This window comes from Thermobia domestica, chromosome 16, assembly GCF_964235325.1.
Source record: "Thermobia domestica chromosome 16, izTheDome1.hap1.1, whole genome shotgun sequence".
NCBI lineage: Eukaryota > Metazoa > Arthropoda > Insecta > Zygentoma > Lepismatidae > Thermobia > Thermobia domestica.
The window spans coordinates 105,693,468-105,720,349 of record NC_137469.1 but is presented as its reverse complement, the minus strand read 5'-3'; the positions used below and the strand labels follow the sequence as shown (position 1 = coordinate 105,720,349).

General features: G+C 35.6%; 1 protein-coding gene across 1 annotated transcript in view; it reads right to left on the bottom strand.

The window, feature by feature from the left end:
- LOC145672553 (sodium channel protein Nach-like) overlaps positions 1–26,882 on the bottom strand; it is a 94,596-nt gene that overhangs the window by 49,556 nt on the left and 18,158 nt on the right. Inside the window, exons 4-6 of the mRNA XM_081741711.1 lie at positions 25,820–25,965; positions 14,673–14,787; positions 345–624 (exon numbers count right to left, since the gene is read on the bottom strand). Coding sequence (XP_081597837.1) covers positions 345–624; positions 14,673–14,787; positions 25,820–25,965 — 541 coding nt within the window. The remainder of the gene's footprint in view (positions 1–344; positions 625–14,672; positions 14,788–25,819; positions 25,966–26,882) is intronic.

Below are 26,882 nucleotides of genomic sequence, written 5' to 3'. Positions count from 1 at the left end.
GGTAATGATATAAGGTCACATATCGGAACTGATGCAAATATTTCTGATACGCCTTTATTCGTATAATTCAGGCATCTTCCCAGCTTGCACACAGAAAAGTATCACAGAAATTAAAGCTGTGATCACCTGAAGGGATACTTTCTAAACATTATCTGTCTTATTTCAGAGTCCTTTTGACGTATGATTAGCGTCATACTAAAGGCCTTATGCTAGTCGAATTTTTAGTATGACACTAATCGCGCGTCAAAACGAGACTACATAAGGTCCTATATTTTTATAATAAAGATTAGCTTTATACAATGTGCAATTTAAACACAAATGAATCATTTTTAGTATATACATACCGTATCTAGGAAAAAAGTATGGCGTACAGTTACACATTTGATGCAAGAAGTCCATTCGACACTCCATAAAGCAGGTCTGCTGATTGTATTGTGTGGTGAGTTTTAGTTCTACTTCATCTGGAAACAAACATCGTCTGAGATGAAGTGGTATGTGTTTTACTTCTCTTTCGCTTTCGGTAAAAATAGGCAGGACTTGGATGTTAGTAACTTTCTTATATGCAGTTGGAACAAATGCTGCATTTGTTACTTTTGGATATGCGACTGGGCTGTGAATATAAACCTGCGTCAAGAAGAAATAAATATTTGTGATTAACTCTACGGCATAAGACAAGATTTCTTCATTAAACTTATTCTATTTATTTCTGTTAAATACAAATCCTCTTGAGGTAAGTCTTTAATAATGCAAATAGTATTGTTAAATCTTATCACCAAACTGCCCGCTGGCATTTTTACTGATCCCAAACGTTCCTTGTAACGATCTGAAAATCGATCGTTTCAAGTCTTATTTGTTTTGGTTTACATTGTGATTATTTATTGTTTTATTTTATTCTAAGTACTTGTTTATTAAATTTTAAGCTTATTGTTACTAAGTTTAAAATGTTATTATCAATTTTCAAGTCAAATTTTATTAAAACGAGTCTTTGAATTATAGTTTTCTGGGATACTAAATGAATCACTGGGCGGAAAGTGCTTTAAATTCTGTATACATGATTTTAATCTTTTTCTAATTATTTATCGATTGAAAGATATGCATTGAATGTCTGCGTAAACAGAGAAAATTAATAAATGTAAGAAACGAATTAATTTGACGGATTGAGTATAGCCCGCTCCCCCAGTGATTTTTAACGAATCATTGTGATCCTAACGATTCATACTAGTTCATAATGAATCGGAATCGCATGTTAGAAAGATGTAAGATGTAAATCTTGTGGTAAGGAAGTTTTAGTATAAGTAATAGTAGTAGCAGTAGCAGTAGTAGTAGTAGTTAGTAGGAATAGTAGTAGTAGTGGTGGTGGTAGTTAGTAGCAATAGTAGTAGTAATAGTAGGAACGGGTTAGAAGCCCCGCAGGGTTTGGCTGCGTTCTGTTCTCGATATAAGTAGTAGTAGTGACTTCCAGTTCCGGTGACAAAGAACTGGGGGGAGCGGGCTATACACAAGCCCTACAAATTAATATATATGGTAAGATGTGTTCTAGCAATATCATTGAGATGTGTTATAATATGAATTGCTAAGAGCCTAGCCCCGCCTACTTTCGGATCCCAGCTGATTCCCAATGCTAAATTATTAAGTTATATTTTGTATGAAATGACTATTTTATTAAATAATATGGAGTTTCTTGAATATAGAAGGCTAATATTACAGCTTATGCTCAAACTACGAGATGGGTGTTTTTAAATACGTATTCTTAGTAATTGTTATACAAAGATCCGCAGTCATGTACCAATACGTCGCTGTCTTAAAGTAATGAATGAGTTAAATATTATAAATAATTGAAGTATATACGTCGAATTCTTTATAGTAAATGAAATAATCAAGGTACTTGCTGTAGAAAGTGAAATGGTCCTAAGAAACTGGTGTATCCTATAATCCGGATCGTTTAAAAGCATATAGCTGTAATATAGTTCTTGTATCCTAGTAATTGAAATAAACATTAATTTTTGGAACTGAGATTTGGAATCTATATGACTATTGTTATGTTTGTTAAATGCTGTGAATCTGCTTCCACGCATGATATTCGGACCTGCTCGAGTGGTGATAATTGGAATGGAAGTCCGAAATAAAAATTATATACAAGTTAAGGTTTTCTTAAGGCAACGAATGGCTGTTACTATAGAAAGAAAATGGGTAGTACTAGTGAGTGGTTTTAGAAAAAAATTTAAAGTCACGTCCTAAGCCAGCAGTTTTAAGTTGGTCATGTAAAGTGTACAGAAAAACCTGGACAAGTCTTTAATTTGCCCATTGGACTTCGAGAACAGAACCCAAGCAACCCCTGCGAGGCTTCTAACCCGTATCTACTACTACTACATCTATTACTACAACAATTTCTATTACTATTACTACTTTTACTACTACTACCATTATACTATTACTGTGGAACCATATAGTAAATCTGCAAGCTTATATTAGTGAAAAAAGTATAACGAAAATTTTAAAAAATAATCGGTAAATAACTTTTTTGAGTATTATTTTCAATCTTATTTTAATGAAAAAATTCTGAAAATTTAAAAAAAAATATAAAAACTTTCCTTGGGCAGCGTTTGAATCCAAGCCAAAAAAACGATCTCCATTACTAGCATGTTTCGCTAGCACACTTTTTGTTTTTGAAAAAGTAAACTGACTCACCGAACATGTTTCAGTAACTTACTTCAACTTCTTATACTAATGTTACTTACTTTACTCGTTTAACTTGCATTTTCCAATAACCTATAACGACAGGGACACTAACACAGGAATATCGAGGACAGTTAAAATCACAAACGCACTCCCACCGAGAAACGAACCCGTGACCCAGTATACCAAAGGCGCACGTGTTATCCACTAGACCTTTTTTAAGACTTAATTGACAATTTAATTACAGTGACATTGGGAAGTTACAAGCTAATACAGAAGCAATGTAATTGAAAAAATATAAAAAAGTAAATTGGAAAAAATTGAAAGAAAAAATCTATATATATAAAAGAGAACGTACAATTCTTTGTCCGCTCATCACGCTAATACGGCTGAACCAATTTCTTTCATTTTTGGGGGGTTATTAGGATTTGGACCCTAGATGGTTTTTATCATATCACTTTAATTTTTAATTACCAGTGTCTTGAGATAATTGACCATTCAAGTGTCCATAACGTACAAATCCTTTGTTATTAGTTCATCATAGGTAAAAATAAACGTATTTATATGCAACCCGCATGACCGTGTCACTCGGCGGGTTAACATAAATGACAGGCGATATACAGCGGAAAATAGCTTGAATCTTCTGTTTAAAATTTTTTAATTGATTTGCTTATTTTTACAGACACTTTTACAATATGCCAGCACCGGGATGACCGCAGCGAAGCGGGGCGGGTTAACATAAATGACAGGCGATATAATGTTAAGATTTACTGCAATCTTCTATGTTTTTTATCATATCACTTGAAAGCGAAAAAGTAAAAATTATCTAAGTAACAAAGTTTATTGCGTTCCGGGGTGACCGCAGCGAAGCGGGGTGAACGCTGCTAGTTAAAAATAAATAAAGAAGAAACAATTGACAATGATGAATAGTAAATACAAGTGTTATGAAGGTAAGACAATCAAATTATTGCAAAGAATTTATAGTCATTACACTGGGCTGTTATTCAGTTGATGCAAAACAAGTTGGTTAAAATATGGATAACAATTTACAATTAAGAAAATACATACTAGTTTATGAAGCTAACACAACCAAATAGTTTGCAAAATGTTTTTGTTTATACTGCACAGGAATTTTCTGCAAATGGTATCGGGGATAAGACGAATACACATCGACATGATACGGTCGATGTGTGGTAGGTGTATATAGACTAGTATATTCAGCGTGCCAAATTACACTGTTATTTTTTGCTTTAGGAAAATAATTAAAACCTGAATAGATAAGAATATTGATAGCCGTAATATAGTGTGGAGACGGAGCGAAAAATCTACTTATAATTAGACTAAAATGTTGCTAGATATTTTGAATCTCTGTACAAAATTGTAAGCGATGCTCAAGAGTATCTATGTTATTTCAGTAAAAACATATATTGTGATCCACAATTCCTACTTGAAAGAGTTGGTCTAGGGTTTCGTATTTATTGTTTACTATAAAATACTAAAGCGATTTCTGGTGAGTAGTTAACAAAGGAGCATTAATATTTCCCCAAATATAAGGCCAGTGATGGTGTGGTTCTTTCAATTGAATATGAGGCGTGACGAAGTGTTGTGTCTGTATCTAACTGCGATAAATTGCTCTAATAGGCATGAGGTCTAAAGTGCTTCGCGCAATCAACCCATAGGCTATATCAAGAATTGGTTCTCGCAAGTGTTGGAATTTATATCGCCAAGGAAAAATATTAATAGGTGTTTCGAGATCGACTCAAGCTCAACAAGTAGAGATAACAGAACTGGATACACTATTCGTATCGTTCGTAAACACGTCGATGGTTCTTTTCAATAGTAGTGATTGAGCTTGTTTCGAAAGGTCTTGAAATGCGATTCCACCTCGTGCCGGGAGTAGCATTAGTTGCTCACGTGCCACACGAAGCACTTTACTTTGCCACGAAAAGAACAAAGCTGACTAGTGAGGAATTTGTACGTTTGTAGGGGGAAAGGAAAAATAGAGCAAACAAACCACAGAAGGCTGAGAGTTTTTTTCTTGAGAAAGAAATTTCTACTAATCATGTTCATATTGCGAGATTTATGTCGTATTAGAAGACCACGCATTTTGTGCTATTATATCATAATTGAAAGTAATGGTTTGTTTGATGTTATTGAACTAATGAATACCCAGGATTTTGACAGATTTAACAACCGTGTAGTATGCACTGTATTGTTCCTGGTACTTGGGATGAATACAGAAGAGCTTAATTTTTGTTTATTTAATCTTGCTTCTGAAATACTTTGATACATGTCTAAAAGACTCTGAATATCATTGATAGTGGTAATACTGTTCATATAGAAGTGTACGTCATATAAATAGCTCGCTATTGAAATAGAGGCCTAGTAAATTTTGATGCCATTGAGTTTGATCTGTGCCGCGTGTATTAGAGGTGCGATTGAGAGACTAATAGAATACTGGACACGGTGTCACCTTGAAGAATTCCAGTACGCAAAATGATAACTGAGCTTAAACCACTATTAATTTTTAGCTTAGTTATTCTGTTGTGATAGACTCCCTGAAGCATGGAGAGAAAAGTGCCATTAAATCCAAATTTGTGGAGAACTCTAAAGAGATAATCGTGTGAGACTCCGTCAGAAGCTTGTGAGAAATGTGTGGATAAAATGACCACAGAGGTGGGGCGACAGTCTCATGATAGGCTATAAAACCTCTTACGTTAGCTAAAGCTTCATAAAGTAACGCATGGCGTCCATGACCGTATTGACAGGAACTAAGTAACTCTCCCATACAATTGTTCAGACGAAACACTAGACATCGGGTTAACGATTTAAAATAAAAGACTGATCGGATGATAATTATCAATAGACGTAAAGTGAGGCTTTTTAGGTATTTAAACCGTAATAGAAGAGAGTCAATTCCATTAAATTTACCACATTTGCCTAATCTAATGGAAGTCTCAACTTCATCGATGCTAAAGGGACTGTTTAGATACTCTTGAGCATTAACATCTAGGATTGAAGGGATACTGTCTAAAAGAGATTTATCCATATTCGTTACCTGAGGTGCAGAATACAGTTTTTTATAATGCTGAACAAATTGGGGAAGTACCTGAAAACCTTCATATATTTTGCCATCCTTGCCCTTAATGGACGAGATCAACTTTTGTTTGCCTCTGAGTTGTTCTCTTTTTATTTGTACAATGCTAGCCTCTTCCTTGTCATCGGCTGGGACAATTTTGCTTCGGACAAAAAACTGTTCATTCTGACAAAAAACTCAGACAAGGACTGATAACTTGGCATATCCTCAGCAAAATAAAATGGACATGAGATTTGGAGCATGGAATATTAGATAGAAGTCTTTATAGGGAAGACGCGTTAAAATCCGTAACGAGTGAGTTAGAGAAATACAGGATGGGTCTACTATGAGTTCAGGAAGTCAGGTGGGAAGGAAATGAATCTGTGAATTCCGGAAATTTTATGTTCTTTTACGGGGAAGTTAATAAAAATCACCAATTAGGAACAGTTTTTTTCGTTCACAAACGAATAAAACCAGCAAATAAGCGGCTTGAATTTGTTACTGACAGAATTTCTTTTATTACTCTTAAGGGTCGGTGGTGTGATATTATTGTTTTAAATGTACATGCCCCAACAGAAGATAAGGATGACGATATAAAAGACAGTTTTTCGAAGAAGTGGAACGGATATTTGACCAACTTCCCCGATACTATACGAAAATTCTATTAAGGTATTTCAATGCGAAAGTAGGGCGAGAGAATATTTTCAAACCGGGAACGAAAGTCTGCATAAGGAAAGTAATGACAACGGTGTTAAACTCGTGAATTTGGAACATCCAAAAGCCTTATCGTGATGAGTACAAAATTCCCACATCGCGAGGTTCATAAATACACTTGGACCTCACCAGACGTAAAAACACATATTCAAATTGATCATGTTTTAGTAGATAGAAGAAGGCAATCTCGCCTATTGATGTCCGGTCGTTTGGGGGGGGGGCTGATTTTGACCCTGATCACTACCTTGTAGCAGAGATAGAACTAGAGAGATTATCGTTGAATAAAGGAAACATTCAATGTCCGAAAACGGAGAGATTTAATTTTAAAAAATTAGATGTGAGCCTCGTAAGAGAGAAATACCAAATTGAAGTTTCGAATAGATTCTCGCCTTTAGAAGATTTGTAGTGTACTAGTGTTGAGGGTACTTGAATTGAAATTAGAGATAAGATTAAAATCTCAGCAAAAGAAAAATTGGGACACGTGAATATACGTAGGAACAAACCGTGGTTCGACCAGGTATGCATTAAACTAGCAGAGAAGAGAAAACAGCCAAAATTACGTTGGCCACAAAATCCGAATGAAATAACTACAGAAAATTTGGTAGACATCAGGTGGAAAACTTCCAAAACTTTTAGAAAAATTAATGCGACTTTTTGAAAGCTAAAATTAAGAAACCTGAAGATAATGGTAAAAACAAAAACATTCGGGACATGTATAAGGGGATCAACGAATTTAAGAAAGACTACAAACGTCGTGCTTATATATTAAAGAAAGTTGACGGAACAGTTCTTACTGATACGGATAGCATCTTAAATGGATGGAAATATTTCTTTGACGATTTCCTTAACATACATCCGAAAACTAATTTGCGTGGAGGAAAGGAGATACACACCGCAGAACCATATATTCCAGAACCCAATCGAATAGAAGTAGAAACCAATATATAAAGAAATTAAAGGAACACAAATCTCCGGGTGTAGATGAAATTCCAGCTGAGTTAATTTTAGCTGGAGGCGAAAAATTGTGGAACAAGATACACAAACTCATTCTCCTTATCTGGAACAAGGAAGAATTGACACAAGAGTGGAAAGAATCAATCATTGTTCCGATCCACAAGAAAGGCGAGAAAACTGACTGTAATAATTATCAAAGCATTTCTCTTCTGTCAACATCCTATAAAATTATTTCAAATATTATATTGCCAAGATTGACCCCATACGCAGATGAAATTATTTGAATACGGCAAACTATGGATGCGTTGAAATATTAAATAATACTTTTGATAAAGTGGATACTTTCAAATATCTAGGATCAATATTAACAGACGAAAATAATAATCACGAAGAAATTGAATGTCGACTAAAAGCAGCGAATTCGTGTTAGTATCCGGTTCAAAATCTCTTGTCGTCGCGAATTCTGTCGAGTAATCTGAAGCTTAAAGTATCCCAGACAACACGTACGTGTACGACACATGTGCACGATCCATGCATAAGCCGTACATTTGCACATGTGCACTTGTGTGGATGATGAACACATACATAACCCGTGCATAAGCCGTACACGTGAATTTCCGTGGATGAAGCACATATACATAACCCGTGTATGTGCACATGTGCATTTACGTGGGTCATGCACACGTACATAACCAGTGACTAAGTCGTGCATGTGCACATGTGCATTTGCATGGATAAAGTACACATTTACATAATCCGTGCCTAAGCCGTTACATACATATGTGCATTTGCGTGGATGAAGCACAAGTACAGAACCCATGCTTAAAGCCGCTATGTGCACATGTGCATTTGCATGGATGAAGTACACATTTATATAACCCGTGCTGTAGCCGTTATATACACATGTGCATTTGTGTGGATGCAACGCACGCACGTAACCCGTGCTTAAGCCGTTATGTACACATGTGCATTTGCGTGAATGCAGCGCACGTACACAACCCGTACTTAAACCGTTATGTGCACATGTACATTTGCATGGATGAAGCACACATATATATAACCCGTGCTTAAGCCGTTATGTACGCATGTGCATTTGCATGGATGAAGCACACATTTATATAACCCGTGCTGTAGCCGTTATGTACACATGTGCTTTTGCGTGGATGCAGCGCATGTACATAACCCATGCTTGAGCTGTGCATGTGCACATGTGCATTTGCGTGGATGAAGCACATTTAAATTACCGGTGCTTAAGCCGTTGTGTGCACATGGGTATTTGCACGGCTACTGCACGTGTGTATGAGACGTCCATAATACCGTGCAAGTGTTTACTTTTACTTTCATTCTTTTACTCTTATTCTCATCAACAGAAAGTAACCTCCATTTTTGGTAGGTGTCGTTTTTCCTCCAGGCGGTGTTATAGAGACTTTTCGACGAATAACAGCCGAATGATTGTAAGAACTCCATAACGTCCACTGAGCTAGGATACAAGATCAACAGGTGGCAGCATTGTACTGATGTAACTACAGTCAGACAGTTCATAGGTTTACAAAATTATTTTCGTGACCGATTACAGCGGAATATGTTGCGTTATTTGTTACTTGGCAAACATGTCAAAGATACTACCTAAAGCTTTGCTCGTTGCAAATAATAAAATCCAAAAGTAAAATTCTCACTGACAATTCTTAGTTACTTGTTATATACTTTGAAGGTGATGTGTTTGCAGTTACGGATGGTGTTACTGCGTAAGACACCAAATATATAAACTCTCTTTTTCGTTGCCTCGCGAATTTGCTTTGACATCACCTCTGTGCTACGAGGGAATCACCTGTGTACTACATGTAAGTCATCTGAGTACTGCTTCAAATCACTTCTATCGTACATGTAAATCATCTGGGTACTATGTGTAAATCACCTCTGTCCTACATGTAAATCATCTGGGTACTGCGTGTAAATCACCTATGTGCTACATGTAAATCACCTCTGTCCTACGTGTAAATCACCTGGTTACTGTGTGTAAATCCCCTGTGTGTTACGTGTAAATCATCTCTGTCCTACATGTGAATTACCTGGGTACTGCGTGTAAATCACCTGTGTGTTACGTGTAAATCATCTCTGTCCTCCATGTAAATCACCTGTGAACTACATGTAAATCGAATACGTTTTACTTGTAAATCACCTGCGTGGTAGGTGTAAATCACTTGTGCAGGACGTGTACGTGTGCATTGCACATGTTCTGTGCACGTGAAGATGTTGAATAGGACCTGGCATGTATATGTGCATCACATGTACAGGCGTGCATTTATACAGATGATGCACATGTTGCATCCGTGCAATTGTACATGTACTATACGCATACTGTACGTGCATTGTGCTGTCTGGGATATAAAACGATAATCATGCCTACCGTTCTGTATGGTTGCAAAACACGACCGCTTACTCTGAGGGAAGAACATAGACTGAAAGTATTTGAGAACGAGATCTTGACACGAATAGTTGGACCCAAGAACAACGGGAATAGGGAATGGCATAATGAGAAACTACATAATTTATACGGTTTAACAAACATTGTTAGGGTCATCGAGTCTAGGAGGCTTAAGTTGGCAGGTCATGTAGCTAGGATGGAAGGAAGTAGAAACGCTTTCAAAGTCTTGACTGGAAGACCAATCGGAAAACGACCATTAGGAAGAAGTTGGCGCAGATAGGAGGAAAATATTAAGATGGACCTCGCAGAAATAGGAATACAAAGTAGAAACTGGATCCAATTGGCTAAGGAGAGAAGTCAGTGGAGCGCTTTTGTGAACGCGGCATTGAGCCTCCGCATTCCATACGCCATAGAGTTAGTTAAGTAAAATGAGAAACGTCAACCTCCAAAACGTTCCATACAAAATGAACTGAAGAATTAAGTGTATTTAGTTTCATTATGTTCAGTGATGGAAATACTAAAATCACAACAAAATGTATTTATCTTCATCAGCATTTTCAATTGTCTAATTCAATTAAGGACAATACGTGTTCATAAGCTGTTTGATAAACGTAATCGATCGGAGGTTTTGATCTTACACTCATACAGTATATTGAAGAAAGTTGCTGATATACACTAATTTCACTGATCATATATTCTAAGTTTAAACATTTTTCTTATCTTTTTCTTCTTTCTCTCCTCAACCATAAGTTGGTGGGCAAAATGGAAACTTTAAAACTTTTCTCTCGCTTGGGAGAGCTGTTTTGTACTTTGATAAGGTCTCTTCGTCGTAACTTCATCTAGATATTCTATGCTTGGTCTTCCTCTTCCTGGGTTTCCTTCTGTCTTTCCCTTTATCAGCACGGTGATCCAATCGGAGTGCCGAATAAGATGGCCAAGCATGCTGTTTCTTCTTTTTCCTATTATGTTCATGATCTGTTCCTTCGTTAGCTTCCTTTATTGCGTCTTCATTCCTTTTCCATCCTGTCCATGATATGCACAGTATTCTGCGCTAACACCACATTTCAAGTGCTTCCAGCTTGGATATTTCAGCTTTTCTTAATGTCCACTTCTCTGAGACGTAAAGCGCTAAGCTCCATACCAGAGTCTTAATAAATCGTTTTCGAACGTCCAACGACACATTTCTAGATATTTGCAGTCCTCATTTAATATTGAATGCTTGTTTAGCCTGTGCTACTCTGGAACTTAGTTGTTTTCACTTCTTATGTCCGAGGATATTAGACTTGTCGAACGTCTTAACGTTTTAGATTTTCTCTCCCTCTAGCCATACGTTTCCCCCTTCCTGACCTGTTCTTGTTAGACTTGTGGAACGTCTTAACGTTTTAGACTTTCTCTTCCTCTAGCCATACGTTTGTCCCTTCCTGTCCTGTTCTTGTGAACTTTATCACTTTGGTCTTCTTCTTATTTATATTCATTTTGCAGGTTCTTTTCAGTTGGTCATTGTTATTAGTATAGTATAGGAAATTTGGAGAGCAAAATGGGAATTTCTACCTCTCGAGATGGGAATTTATAACGTTTTACGTTGGTATTATTGGGTCAAATATGAACGTGAGCTATCTAAGATCAGAATGGTAATTTTAAGCCCTTTCGCTAAGCTCGCTAAGCTAAACACATTTCAGGAATATAAAGAATATATAGAATGTGAGAAAGACATCGGCGTCTCTGCTATGTTAAAAATGAAGGGGGGGGCGATTAGAATGCTAGTAGACCCACACTAAAGTTACGTCAAATTTATGACTAAACTGGAATCTATTTTACTAATGGCATCCGTTCTTTCTACCTTTAGCAACACAATTCATCATAATCTTCTTCCATCACTGGTAGACTACTTGCTGAAAACAATACGTTTATATACAGGGTGTTTCAAAATAACACCGACAACGTTTTGGAGGTGATTCCTGGCACAAGATAAGACAAAGTATAAACCAACCTGGGTGCACAAATGATTCCTTTCAGAGTTACACTTACGCTGCCGAAAATATGAAAAAGTGAACTTTAAAGGTCCATAGCTCCAAAACTGTGGGATCTACCGTAGTCGGGTCGAGACTACACATAGGAGCTAATATGTGCGCTATCCAAAACTCCAAGTTTCAGAATCCTACGGTACTTCTGCAAACATTTTTATAGAGGTAGTTGGTGAGTACTTCAGATTATATGCCCTTAGCCAAACCCCCTCTATAAAAATTGTTGCGTAAGTACCACAGGATTCTAAAACATGGATATTTGGAATCACCTCCCAAACATTGTTTTGTGTTGTTTTGAAATACCCTGTAGACATAAATCAAAATAATGCACTAGAACGCTATCTTCCCAAAACTACTACTACTACTACTACTACTACTACTACTACTACTACTACTACTACTACTACAACTACTACTACTACTACTACTACTACTACTACTACTACTACTAACAATAATAATAATAATAATAATAATAATAATAATAATAATAATAATAATAATAATAATAATAATAATAATAATAAGAAGAAGAAGAAGAAGAAGAAGAAGAAGAATACCAAGTCGATTCAAATCCAATCATCCTATATGATTATCTTAAGAAGACTAGTATAAATTCCCAATTGTAGGAGAAAATCATTCTTCGTTAGTCTCATAAGCAAATCCTTTAGTGAAATTTTTGCAAGCCAATGTTATATAAGTCCATATCCTCAGATTTGATGGTTCATAACTCGAGAACGAAAACTTTGAAACCGGTAATATTCAACACGGTTGCATAGCAGATCAAGGTCTGCCATAATGCTTCGTTCGATCTAAGTAGAATGTGTTTGTTTGAACACATACATTATAAATATAGTGTTCTCGATTTTTTCAGTAAACAATAGTGAAGATGGGAAATATACCAATAGAGGGTGGCCCACACAAAAGTAGTCCGGTGCGGTAATACCAGATACCAGCTGAGAGAGAAAGAAAATATAAACACTGGCTGCTTTTCACATTACAAGAAATTCTGAAAGTGGCTTCTGTTAACATCGAAAAACTTCTATGCATGTTGCAGTATATTGGGTGACACCGTCTATAAGGCTAGTTTTAGACGGAAACATTTATCGTAGCATTTCTCTCAGCAGATGTGCTGCCAAAAATCTAGTATAATATTCTATGGCATCGAAAGTATATTGCTTTTACAAGGTAGCATTTTGAAAAGCATCTTGTCGTGACGTAGAAAACAAATCTCTGGAGAAGAGCGCAATTATGGCTCCGAAACTAAAGCGTGACGTAACTAAAGCTATAGTCGTTGTAACAACAGTTCTCGCCGATTATATTAAAAAATGAAAACCACAAAGAAGTATCTGGGCAAAGAGCATCCCTACTCCAACTCATTTTTCTTTACTACAATTCAATTTCCCACACAAAACACAGAGCATGGATATTTGGCACAAAATCTTTCGCTTCCTTTTAAGACACCATGGCGCGACAACTGAACCAGAAACGATTCGGAAAATGCTACGAAATAGAGCAGGTTCTATCGACAAGAAATGCTATAGGATATGCTTTGGCATGGGAAATTCTATAGCATTTGCTACTTTACACGATTTTTGCTACGATAAATGCTTCCGTCTAAAACTAGCCTAATTCTTCACGGATCATACTCCGGATTGTGTGCTTAATGTTTTTCTATAGTTGAGCTAGGTTACGGGGTTATTTGCATATACTTTCTGTTTTAAGCATCGCTAGAGATAAAAGTTATAGGAGACCAAATTCGGGACATGAGCGGGGCCCCTACCCGTTGCATACTGTACGCTTTTCTGTAAACAGTTCATACGCCACCGACAGGGATTCCTTTAGTGTGACATGCGGCCCCAAACTATTGATAGTGAGAGTATAGTTTTCCTCGTTATATTAATTTATCGTGAAAATGTTTTATTAATCTACAAATAGCTTCACTATTTATTGTGAATTTGAATAAGATTGGACCCATTACACGTGTCCCTGAAACTGCGCGGTGAACACCATTTTTTTTCAGGTCATGGTGGGTATTTCTAGCAGGATATGTGGCTTCTAGGCAGACCACTGGCGAGTATTCTGCGCACCTAACCCGATAAGTGAACTAACGCTTTGTCGGACAGGAAGTATAACAGAGAGCCTAACGTTAGTAACCAATGACAATGAGCAACTAGCTTATTTGTGTCCAGATCCTCCAATTCCTGCACATGTTATTCAATATTGTTTCAGTTTCAAAGATTTCAGCACATACTGACACACCGATCTGCTGGGATAATTTTCAGGTACATTTTTGCGGGCTATGTGATATCCACTACTGAATACAACGCACAATTTCTGGTATTCGAATAACATGTGGCTTCTGCTTATCCATTTACTACAGAAGCAGTACGCCATATTTGCACCAGGTTCTGAACACAACTACTCGAAGGTGATATTGTTACTGGCAGTGAAGACCTTTTATGTGTTCTTAATTGACGTCGGCCGCACACATTTTTCTATTGCACTTCGCTGCTGCACGAATATGATTATCATCTCGAAGCAATTTGTGTTCCAGAACTGAACGGGCAAGTATTTCGAGCTAAATAAGTGCACGTTGAACGGAAGGCCAGATACACACCATGGTGCCAGACAGAAACTTACCCTTCAAGGTGCTACACAACTAAGTACCATCGAGCATGAAGATAAAAGCCAAAATTACTCAAAAAATTACACACAATTACTTGCTCGTGTGTCTCGTATTATCCGGCCTGGCTACATTTATGTGAGTCATCCTCTATTACTTAATTATATTTTAACTTACATTGAAACCAGCAATTCTGTTGTCAATCTCCATAAATTCATCTGTAACATTTTCGAAGTATATTTCAAATCCACTCTGCACACCGTAGCCAAAAGCCCGTCGAGCTACAAAATTTCTAGGAAGCAAAGAAAGACAGCACATATCAAAATTAATCATAGAATAAGAAAGTTTATAATTATTTGGAAAATTCCAATTGTGTAAGTTTCTTTATGACACATTTGTAACTTATATTCTAAGTGAATTAGTTCTATAATGTCGAATTGTACAGAAAATGAACTCCTAACTCTTGTGTAAGTTGGCTAATGAAGTAACAGATTGATATATTCGTTACGTATGCCTTATGTAGTCAGTATACCTGTATATTATTTTTGGTTGATCCCATGAAAGATAATAGGAATAATGCCCAATTTCAAACTAGTTGTATTTTTACAAGGTAATTTCTTTTCTTCCATATATTTAATTAGTCTAGTATTCCCATGCTGTAAGCGTCAGTGGACCATCGATGGGCAACTAGCAACATCTCGCCATAAATTGGCGGCCCTGCAGCGACGATCTGCAGTGTCCCACTTTCGTTTTGCAAATTATACCACCAGCGGCAGGAACGCGACGGAACGCCAATGAACCACAAAATTACTCTCCTAATATACGTTAAATCGCCTATATGCGTTGATTTGTTTACATTAAGGTAAGTCTTAAAAACACTTTTAATTTTTTTTAAAAACAGTAAATTTCAAAAGGAAAATCTCGCTACTACGTGGTGGTGCCTTCAACACTCCGACTCAAGATATCTGTTTCGAGTCGATTAAACCTTGCCACTAATGGCAATCCTTCGACACGTCGTCATATCGACGATCGACATTTACCAGTAAGTGGGCCACTAGGTGTTGGCGACGTTTACGGCATGGGGGACATTTTTTCTAAACTATACACATATCCATCTAGCCGATGAATAAGATGCGAGAGCACTTTTACAATCTGAGAAAAACGCTCTGATCATAGTAGGAGAGAGGAGGTACATGAACGAAATAAACAAAAATTGGCACTGTAGCAGTAATAGTAATTCCACTACAAAACTCCTGGCTATTGTATCGAAATTTTGTTTTCCTGTAACCAATGTTTTGTTTCTTTTCTTTTAGCAACTTCAGGTTTCCTTTGCTACGTTCCCTCTGTGATTTAGTGAGAAAAGAAGCAGCAAATTGTAACGTCGCAGAATCTTACACTAGAAATGACCGCTTAACCAGTTCCTGTTTATACAATTTTAATATACAACTGTCGGAATTCATACATACTTCCTTACAGTATATCTTGAATTTGGTAGCTTCCAGTATTTTATGTAGTATACTAATACCTAAAGGCTGCCTTTTATTTACGGCTTTGAAGGTCATTATTTATTAAGCTTTAACAATTAAAGGGAGAATAGTTATTCCTCTGAGATAATAATGAATGTTGATCTAGTGGATGTTACTGCGTTTGTAAATAATAAAGACGTTCATGTTTGTCCATAGTGCTTTAGGATGAAGGCTGCATTAGCAATTTGTATGTAGTAGAAGAGGGTAATAAATCTGTTATTACTATTAGAGTGAGAAGGATGAAAAATATTTGTTCAACAGTGTTTATAATGATGATTAAATTAGGCAAGAATTCTTGAAATATTGGCAGAACTTAATGATAGGAGGCTAATGAAAATAGCTAGAATTGTTGTTACATTAATTTTAGTGGAAAAGGTTTGGTTAATATAGAATATTTTGTTTATTGTAAAAAGGGTGTCTGCTATTGCTGAAAGTAGAGCGTAGAATAGAAAGTAGAGGGATCGTGTCTTGACACTTAGTAGTAAAGCTATTAGTAACCAGCCAGTTGTGGTTAGTCAATGAAAATGCTGTTATCTTGCGGAGGGATATTTGGTTTAACCCTTTAATTGAGCTTACTAATAACGATAGGCCTAGGGTTAAGTAAATGGGATTAGTTGCAGATAGGTTATACGATAGAAGTTCTAGGGAACCTAACTTTTGCCACGTTATTAAGATAATGCAACCAGATCAAAATATAGCCTCTATTACTTCCGGTACCCAAAAATGGAAAGGAACTGCACCTATTTAAAAAAGTTGGGAGATATAGATTAGGTAACATGCATTTTGTAGGCTCATATAAAGTAGAATAATTACTATCAGAAGCAGCGAGCTTGCAAAGGCTTGGGCAAGGAAGTATTTTAAAGTACATTGTCTCCTTTACGTCGGTATATAATCGCGAGCAGAGTTGGAGCCGAACGTGGGACTTTTCGAATATGCAGTGTATATAACATATGGGAGTAACAATATTTTCTTACCTTACCACAGTAAAGTTTCATATCAATTTCGTATCTTGAATGAACTTCTGAAGAAGACACATAAATTATGTTTCCATACTGCACACTGATCCCTCAATAATTGCACAATAAGCACGATATGTTGCTTAGGTTGTAAATCAAATAAGAAAGTATTAATATTCGAGATACATTGTTAAGATGTAAAACGAAGAATTTCAACAATGAATGAAAAATAAATAATTTTAAAGTGGGCGTAGATTACCAGTGGAGTATTCGTTGAATTTGTTTATAGTAATAGTTGTTGAATTTGAAGTTCCAGAATATTGGCGTCCAATAAAAATATATTAGGAAAATCCTCTGTTACATTCTAGTATTGGGAGGTCCTTTACGCTAATCTTTAACCTTCATAATAGGATTTATTTTAATGGTATCCAATGTATTATCGAGGAGAAAACTTTGACAGCTGTTCATCGAGATATGAGATAAGGGCTGAACGTATACAACTGTGTTCCCTGAATAAGAAATAATAGATGGATTTGACTAGTTGTTACGATTATTTATTGATAGTAGGATCTTTTACCCCATATAATCAATAAATTTTAAGCAATACATTCTTAATATGTATAAGTAATACAGTATCTAAGTACAAACATCTCTTATAGGCCCTATTTTGAAATTTTAATGCAATATTTTATTTTGAAAGAGAAAATCCTATTACCTTCTCTAAACAAAAATCAAGACCCAAATTTCCTTCCAATTGAAAAAGTAATTATTATGTTTTTATGGGTACTACTCTCGTGGAAAACAGTGGTAAATACTTTCAAGAGCACTTCTCGAAGCAGTAGCGTAGCCAGGAATTTTGTTTGGGGGGCTTACTGTTGTATATATATATATATATATATATATATATATATGTGTGTGTGTGTGTGTGTGTGTGTTTGTCAAGGAAAACAGGTTTAGTTTTATTATTATTATTATTATTATTATTATTATTATTATTATTATTATTATTATTATTATTATTATTATTATTATTATTATTATTATTATTGCCTTAGTAATCCTTCTCTGAAGTGCTGGCTTTTTTCAGATATTTCTTGGTTGATTGTCGATTGCTGTGTTTGGATATTTCCTTCGACAAAATTAACACCACTACTGTCTATTTTTCGTGTTAGCCACTTTGACAAAACGTTTTTCGAGGCTTTCTCTGAATTAATATTTTGTTTAGACCTTTCTCCGTTGTTTTTTTTTTTATTTGTTTGTATATTTTCCTCACCGAAATTAACACAATTGTCCTTTTTCCGCTTTAGCCACTTTTGTAAAACGTTTTCCGACATTTTATAATTTTGCAAAGTAAGTTCTTATTTCGACAACATGAATACGTGTAACTTAAACAAATCTTCTAAACTGATCTAACTGATCAAACATCAGATACTCCTGTGACATGGTTACACGTATTGTCTTTACTATTGTTTTACACCCTGTCCTGTCAAAGATTTTTCCTCGAACTTTTTCATCTGAATGAAACCAAAACAACAGAAAAATCTTTATTTTTACTCTTCCTTTCTTTCCTGTTTATTTTTTTCTTTTTGCCTTGCAGGGGTCGTCCACATATTACGCAACGGGGCAAAAGAGGGAAAGGGGTTCGGCTTTGCGTTACGAAGCGTGACATCGTGGTAGGAGGGGCTTTAGATCTTCGTTACGTAACACATTTTTTGCTGTATTTTTTATTTTTATTCTCAGATTTATATGCAATTTTTTAAACAAATAACTTTATTCAGTTCTTTTCTTTTTTATTAATTAACTAGAATACCCGTTTTTCATAAGGGGAGAATACGTTTTATTTTGGATATAAAGGCCACCAAAATTGTCATCAATCCACTTACGGACCCCTAAAACTATGGATTCGACACATATATCGGTCATTTTCGATCATTTTTTACATCTTCCCCCCCCAAGTTGCGGGGCTAAATTTTAATTTAAACGACATCGGAAGTGTCACTGTTTATCTCAGTGACCCCGAAAACTATGGATTTGACACTAACATCGGTCATTTTCAATCGTTTTTATATATCTCGCCCTTCCCCAAGTTGCACCTTCAAAGTGAAATGATTAAAAACATCCCAGGTCAGAACTTCATCTATGTTGAAAAATTTGATCGAGATCGGTCGGCTGGTTAAGAGTTATCAAGTTACAAACATTAAGAGTTATTAAGTCACTTTCATTTTAAAGTAAAGAGACACACGTTACTTAGTTATAAAATTACATGGTGAGCGGATTTTATCTAATCCCAAACGGTTATAGTCGAATATACACGGTTACAAGAGCACTCTGATTAGTCAAATTAAAAAGACCCCACGAATTTATCCCCCTACAAGCGACCCTTTGTTCATCGCCTCCCTGTCCAAGTCGGAAGAGTACGCGCCTAATAATCAAAGGTTTGGTGGTTCGCGCCCGCCCTCCGTTACTTTTCTTAAGTGTTTTCTTTTTAGACTCACCTTAATGTAAACAAATTACGCATAAAGGCGATTTAACATATTTTCAGGGAGTAATTTTCGCTTACGGCATGGGAAAAAAACATACCTAGAACATACTAGATAAGTTCCCCAAGTACATGTCAGGCATGTGCCTAGGGGCGACACAGAGTGTGACTATTACTTGCCATCCATGTGATTTCTCTCTCATATGTATATACATAAGGCACATTCCCATGTACCTGAGGGAACATGATAGCCATATGCCTGCTATGTAATTGTGCTGTTAGGGTTATTATTAGAAAGGAACTCATTCTTTTCAGTATTACCTGGCTCAGTCTCCAAACTTTGACTTTGGGTCAAAGAACATGTGAAAACCGTGCTTATTGCTATGTCAAACAATAGAACAATAACTTCAAGGTTACCATATGTATATAGATCCTTGTCACCTCTTTCCTTTCTTCCCTTTGAACAGCAGTAATTCTTAGAAAACTCGATTTACATACCCCCCAAAATGAAATAATTTTTAAAGAATGAAGACCACGTTGGCGAATAGAGCTTGTCTAGTAACTATTTAGTGACATATTTTGTTTTGAAATAAAGTACTTGAAATGCAATTCTTGTTTGTTCAGAAAAAAATTAAACATCAAAATACCAAACTACATTGTCCGAACCCCTTGGGGGGCGGACTCCCTGTGCCCACCCCTTCCCTATGCTACTGGCTCGAAGTTTTCATAGCTCCTTCCTGGCTAAGCGGTTAGCGTACAAGCCTTTGGCGTGGGAGACTGAGTTCGATTCCCGACGGGAACTCCTGTGGTTTGGATTCCACGTTAATCCGTAGGTCCCGTCTCATATAGCCTCGCTGCTGAAAAGGGCTTTAAACTCAGAATCAACTTTTAAGTTTTCATCAAACGCTATTATCAGTAAATCGAAGAGCATATCAACATTCCCAAATCATAACTAGAGGTGCATACATATATGTTGTGTTAGACAGTTGTTTTCTATCATTTTTTTTTCAATCTAGTGGTTTCTCCACTTAAACTACTCACTGTCAGTGTTTTGTATGCTTATTTATTGGATAAATTTCCAGTTTGGTGGCTAGTAGGGAACCCTAGTGGATCTTAGATCACTTTTGGCGTAACTTTATTTATTTATTTATTTATTTATTTATTTATTTATTTATTTATTTATTTATTTATTTTGTGGTGGACTGACCGCCTGCTATAGGAAATATTGCCCGCCAGTCTTCCTGCTTTCTTTTGGATGCAGCAAGGGTGGTCAAATTGGAACACTAACCATTATCCAGATGCATTAATACAGGCGAGATATTACAGTTAATAAAAATCTTTTCGTCTTACACAAACAAATAAAAAGAACTGCTTTAGCACGATTTCCATTACTTCTGATACTGTGGACCACGGAAGAAACTAACACTTTTAAAAAACCATGTCATTCTGCTCGATATATAAAACTAAGTGTGTGGATTAGTGGTTAAATTTAAGTTGAAAGGAATATGTTTCAAAGTAAAACGTGAGAAAAGCTGAACTCTCGAGTCTGAAGCACTGGAATTATCTACGAAATTTTAAGTGCTGTTTTCTCTACATCACCCATAGTTACATTTACACTATGGGTATGTAATGTAAATCTTATAACCGGAAAATTTTTAACCATACTATTCCGTAAAATGTTTTGTTCTATACAAATATCCAGCACCAAGTATTAACTTCACACGATGCTATAAAATAGGTTGAATGCATGTATAGAAAAATTAAATAACAGTAAATTATAATTTTCCAATAACGTTTCTCACTCCTAAACAAATATTTACTACCAAGTATTAACTCTATATAAAGCTATAAAATGGGTTGAATGCATGTATTTAATAACGACAAATTATAATTATCCAATAACGTTTCGCTAGTTCACCTATATGCGTTGCACAGAAAAGCAATTTATGTTTGACGTTTTGTAAGTTCTGATAAACGCGGCAGCGAATACAGGATCACTTGCTGAAGAGCCAGGATTTAACTGGATATAACCACTAAGAGAAACTAAAACCAGAAGATGGAAAGAGGGACGCATGGATTTCTTAGTTGTATATGATTTTGATGCGTTTATTCCTGACACAGGCTGGAAACCGGTAATCATGAAGTAGGTTGTAATATGTAGTTTTCTATGTCCGAACTCCCAGCCTTCCACAGGAACTGTGACATAGTCAACTCTATCCGTATATTGTTTAGTAGTAGCACCATGGATAAATAAACAAATAGCATCATCAAACTTGATGCCAGTGATTTAATAACTTTCAAATTCAGTCTGGAAGATTCCAGAGAATTGACTGGCAACACTTGTATGTCAGGTAACATTTTACCCAAATGAGGGTATCAACACACGGATAATTAACTGTATCTTAAAACCTACAAATAACAGGAATTTAACAAAATAGTCTTGTAACTACTAACATATGCGTCTTCAAAAAAAAAAAAAAAAAATCATCTTGACATAAATTATAAACTCACGCACACTAACTTTTCAGGTGAGCAGCACTTATGTTTAATCACATCAAACTAAAGGTTACATTTCACAAGGAAAAGAAGTTTGCACCATTCAAAAGTATGTGACAACAGGGCATTGCCAGAATGTTCTTCCAAATCACCAAACATTCATAAACCACTTTACATATTTACTTCTTGGTTGCAAACGTTCGATTTCACAATATAAATAAAAAATACGGGAGCCATGTGTGCTATAAGAAGAATTTCTTGACGTATTCATCTTACGTGGATGATAGTGAGTTAAAAACATCTACTAAGAATTCAATATATCACTAATCCCTGAATTTAGATAGATGAAACTCGGTGTATAGACTATTCACCAAAAATTAAAAAAAATACATGTTCCAGCGTTTACGAAAACCCACTCCTAATAGGAAAAGGAGTATCGTTCCTATAATATTAAATTTATGTCTTCATTTAGAAGGTTCCAAATGTAAAAAGATGCTAAGTTGGAGGTGTAAAGTTCGGCATAAAAGCTCTAAGTTTAGAGTAATGAAATATGTTCCAGCATCTCAGACAATTCGTAAGGGGTTTCATCTATATCCAACTTTTCCTTTATTTCGTTTATTCTAGAAGTTCTCAATGTAAGGATACGTTTAAGTTCAAGGTATGAATTTCGGTGAATTACATTTAATTAAAAGTAATGAAATAGGTATTTTAGGACTCTAAACATTCTGCTCTTGAAGGTGATAGAGAAATTATCTCTATAATATCGAGTTGTTCTTTCTTTATTAGGAAACTCCCGAATCAAAAGATTTTCTCAAGATGCAGGTGTGAAATTCAGTGTACAATCTCTTAACAAATAGTAAGAAAATTCGTATTACAGTACTTTCCAGAACTCCGCTCCTAAAACAAGAAAAAGGGAAACTTCAAAATTATTCTAATTTCTCCTTCTTTAATCAGGTAGTACTACGCAATATGAAGATTTGTTTCAGTCGGGTGTATGCTCTTCGGAACACAATATGCTCATTAAAAATATGTGATTCCGTATTTTTGAGAATTCTAAATCTTAAGGGAAAAAGCGAGAACATTTCCACAATATTCAAATTTCCGATTTTACATTTATTTATCACGCGTTATTCTTCCCACGCTCAGAAAAGACACTTCTGCTAGTATTGATATAATTTAATGATAATTAGTTTTCTTTTCAATGATTTGCCTTGCACAAAATACTGAAGAATTAGTTTCTAGGATGAACATATTTCCAAATTGCTTTGTGTTTAAGAGTGTACAGTGGAGATAAGGAGAAAATGTTGAGATTTTGTTTAATATGTGTGTTGTAATTTCTAAAATTTCTTACATTCATACATGGATGCTCTTTGTCAATAAAATACTAATTATTTATAAAAATTAAAGTAAGTTTTGCAGATAGGATTCGAAATAATGCCAAAATGAACAGTGGCACATACCTCCGTGGCGCTACTCGCTATACCAAGAATCCATTACTCTGATCTTCCTCCGTTTTTTTTTCTGTTACTGTTACTGACAGTGCATCCTCCAGAGCCTTGAATCTGGCATGATGCAATTTGCCAGTATTTGATTCTTCTTTCTTTTTTGTCATGTTTTATTACTATTTTTACATACCTCTTCTATATATACTTGGCAGCTATCTCCAGATGCTGTTTATAAAAGAATACCCACACAGCTTAATAACAGAATGAAGGGAGAGAAGATTCCCTCTTAAGCAGTAATTATAAGAAAGAGGTCATTGTCAAAAAAGCAAATAATCTGCATCTGATAACGGAGAGATCAAATTTAAAGAAACTGGAGAAAGGTTAGGTGAGAAGGAAATACCAAATTGAAGGGTGGAATAGATTCTCAGTTGAGGAAGATTCCGAATGCATTAATGTTCCAGATACTTGAATTTAAATTAGGGAAGCTATTAAATTGTCAACAAAACATAAACCTAAGTTGTCAACAAGAGGTACACTGAGGAAAACGTAAAAAGAAACAGGCATGCACCAAATTGCATCAGTGAAGAAGAGTTAGAACTCCATTGGGTACAAATCAGAACTAAAGAACTACACAAAATTTAAATGACAACAGGTGGGATACTTAAAATGCTCATGACATGTGCAAAGGCATCAGGAAATTTAAGACATGCTACCAAATATTAAAGAAAGCAGACGTAATAATTCCTACGGACACGAATAATATTTTGAATAGGTTTGGAAGCTTCTTTGACATTTTGGTAAACAGGCAGTCGAAAATAGTTTTCATGAAGAAAGTGAAATACATATATTAGAACCGAATATCTAGAGCCTAACCGTATAGAAATAGAAATTGATGAAATGGAATTAAAGGAAATGAAATGAAATGAAATCTAAGTTTTACGTCCCACGGTTATGCCGGTGAGGCTAAAGGAGACGGCGATTATGAGAGATGAGTGAAATGGTGGAATGAAGAAAGTGGGAGGAAACGGGAGAACCCCGAGAAAACCCACGAGCACGGTGTTTGTCCACCACAAAGTCCACACGGCGCGAGCTGGGATCGAACCAGGGACCCCAAGCACCGGAGGTGAACGCTCTACCACTGAGCCACCGCGCCCCGGAATTAAAGGAACATACATTGTCTTGTATAGGTGAAGTTCTCACTGAGTTAATTTTAGCTGAAGGGAGAGATTGTAGGAGATATATAAACTTATTCTCTTCATTTGAAACGAGCATTCATTGTTACAAGACTGGAAGGAATAAATCATTGCTCTAATTCACAAGGAAGGCAACAAGTGTAATTATAACAATTATCTAGCTATCTCATTTTTGTCAGCATCATATAAAATCCACCCTAATATTATGTTAGCAACATTGATCCATTACACTGCTAAAATCATCAAGGATGATTAGTGCGGGTTAAGACAAAGCTGATCAACTATCTAGCAGATATTCACCATTCTCCAGATACAACAAAAAGTTTAAATATTTCATTTCATTTTTTGTATGTATTATATATTGTCTAGTGGAGAGCGAATACAAGTTGTTCCAAACTTATATTGCACCAACGGCAGCTCTTCTTATATAATTAAACTAGCAAATGATCCCACACGTTACTCGAGCAATATTTTGCGTTTCTTCTTTTGCGTCTCTCATGTGGAATTCTTCTGAACTCAAAGTTTTGATTGAAATTTAAATGTTCGTGTATAAGCATTTTTCTTTCCTTTTAGATCAAATGTCAGAAACACTGAAACCACGTGTTTAATTATTTTAGATGAGGAATCCAAATATAAAATTTTAAGTCTCTAAACTTAAAAGGTTCCGGCACTTGGACACGTTATTACAATAATTGAAACCCCTATTCCCAGTCATCCACGTCCAATTTCCAGCCCTTGTTTCTTCTTTTCTACGTCTAACATCAAAAACCGCTGAAACATCTGTTTGATTATTTTAAGCGAAAAGTTCAGAAAATTTCATGTCTCCAAACTTCGACATTCGAACATACGACTATTTTATTATAACAATTGAAACTTGCACTTATTTTCTTTCCTTTCTATGCCAAATGAAAGCACTCAAACATGAGTTTAATTACTTTGAATGAGAGCATCAAAGATGGTATTTCGTAGATCTAAAGTTAAAAAATTACGAAATATTGTCAACTTATTACAACAATCCCAACTCACGTTTCGTCCTTCTTCGTGAAATTTACAAAAATTCTATTTCTGTGATTTAGGTCAGAAAGTCGAATACTAGGTTTATAACTTTAAAAATTTGTGTTCAGAGCTGATCAAGTATTCAGGAATAGATACATACAGATGTAGAGAGATAAATTGTAATTCCATCAGCAGTACATATAAAACATAAGACAAATTCTAAAGACCCTTACTTGCCATGCAATGCTTCCGCTATTTCTGAGTTAAAGGAATAACAAAAACCATCTTCTGTTCCCAATACAGACATAATATCGCAGCAGTTTTTCGATTCTCCTCTCCAGAAACAATATTTGAAAATTTCATCACACCTGGGAAAAACCTAAAATGGTACAGAAAATACCAGTGATTTACAGGCTTGACTCAAAGTGAATTTTCTTTGTACTTATTGAAGAATTATGCTAAATAATAGAAAACTATTTGTAACACATTTTTGAACATTTAGACTCTGAAAATATTCCAGAAGAAAGTAGAACGTAATAGTCAATCTAATTAATCCAGGGAATGGTCATAAAGGAAACCCTTCCCCGGAAAATTGTTAATTTCTTTCTTGTAATATGTTTGTAATTTTCTTCATTTAACTACCCCAAATGATGTTCCCCATACTATTATTTCTCTGTGTAAGATGTCGTTTGCTTATTAATGGCTTTTACGCTTCTACTAAAACTACGATTTGTTTCGTTTTCACTAGGACAACTCCGGCTTGTATCATCTGGTTCTTGTATAGCAAATATTTTGATTTTGTCCCAGTTTCCAAACGTCTAAATATTTTCAACCCTTTCTGTTTCCCCTATGTTCATTGTAGTATTGTCAAATTGTAGTTTTATTGGTGGATATTTTCACAATAACGGCTATATATGTATGTAATTTTAACTGTATAGTGCACTTCAATATTTTTAAAGTACACAACATCACGACAAACAATTTATATATCGTCGGCAAGAAATAAAACCACGTATCTGAGAGAATCCTAACTTTACAGGAGGAGCAAAAAACTGTTTGCAGAGTTTAGCTTTAAGTATTTGACTTATATTTTAACATTATAACTTCTAAATTTATGTCCGATTACAGTCCGTCCAGACATTTTTGTCCTTAATTTTAATAATTAGGTGAAACGGAACTTACGAAGGTTTCAGATTGAACTGTGGTGAGATACATGATTTTCCTTTGTACATTTGAGATACGTGCTCACAATTTAACTCCGTGAAAGGAAGGTATGTGTTTTCACAATATTGTGTA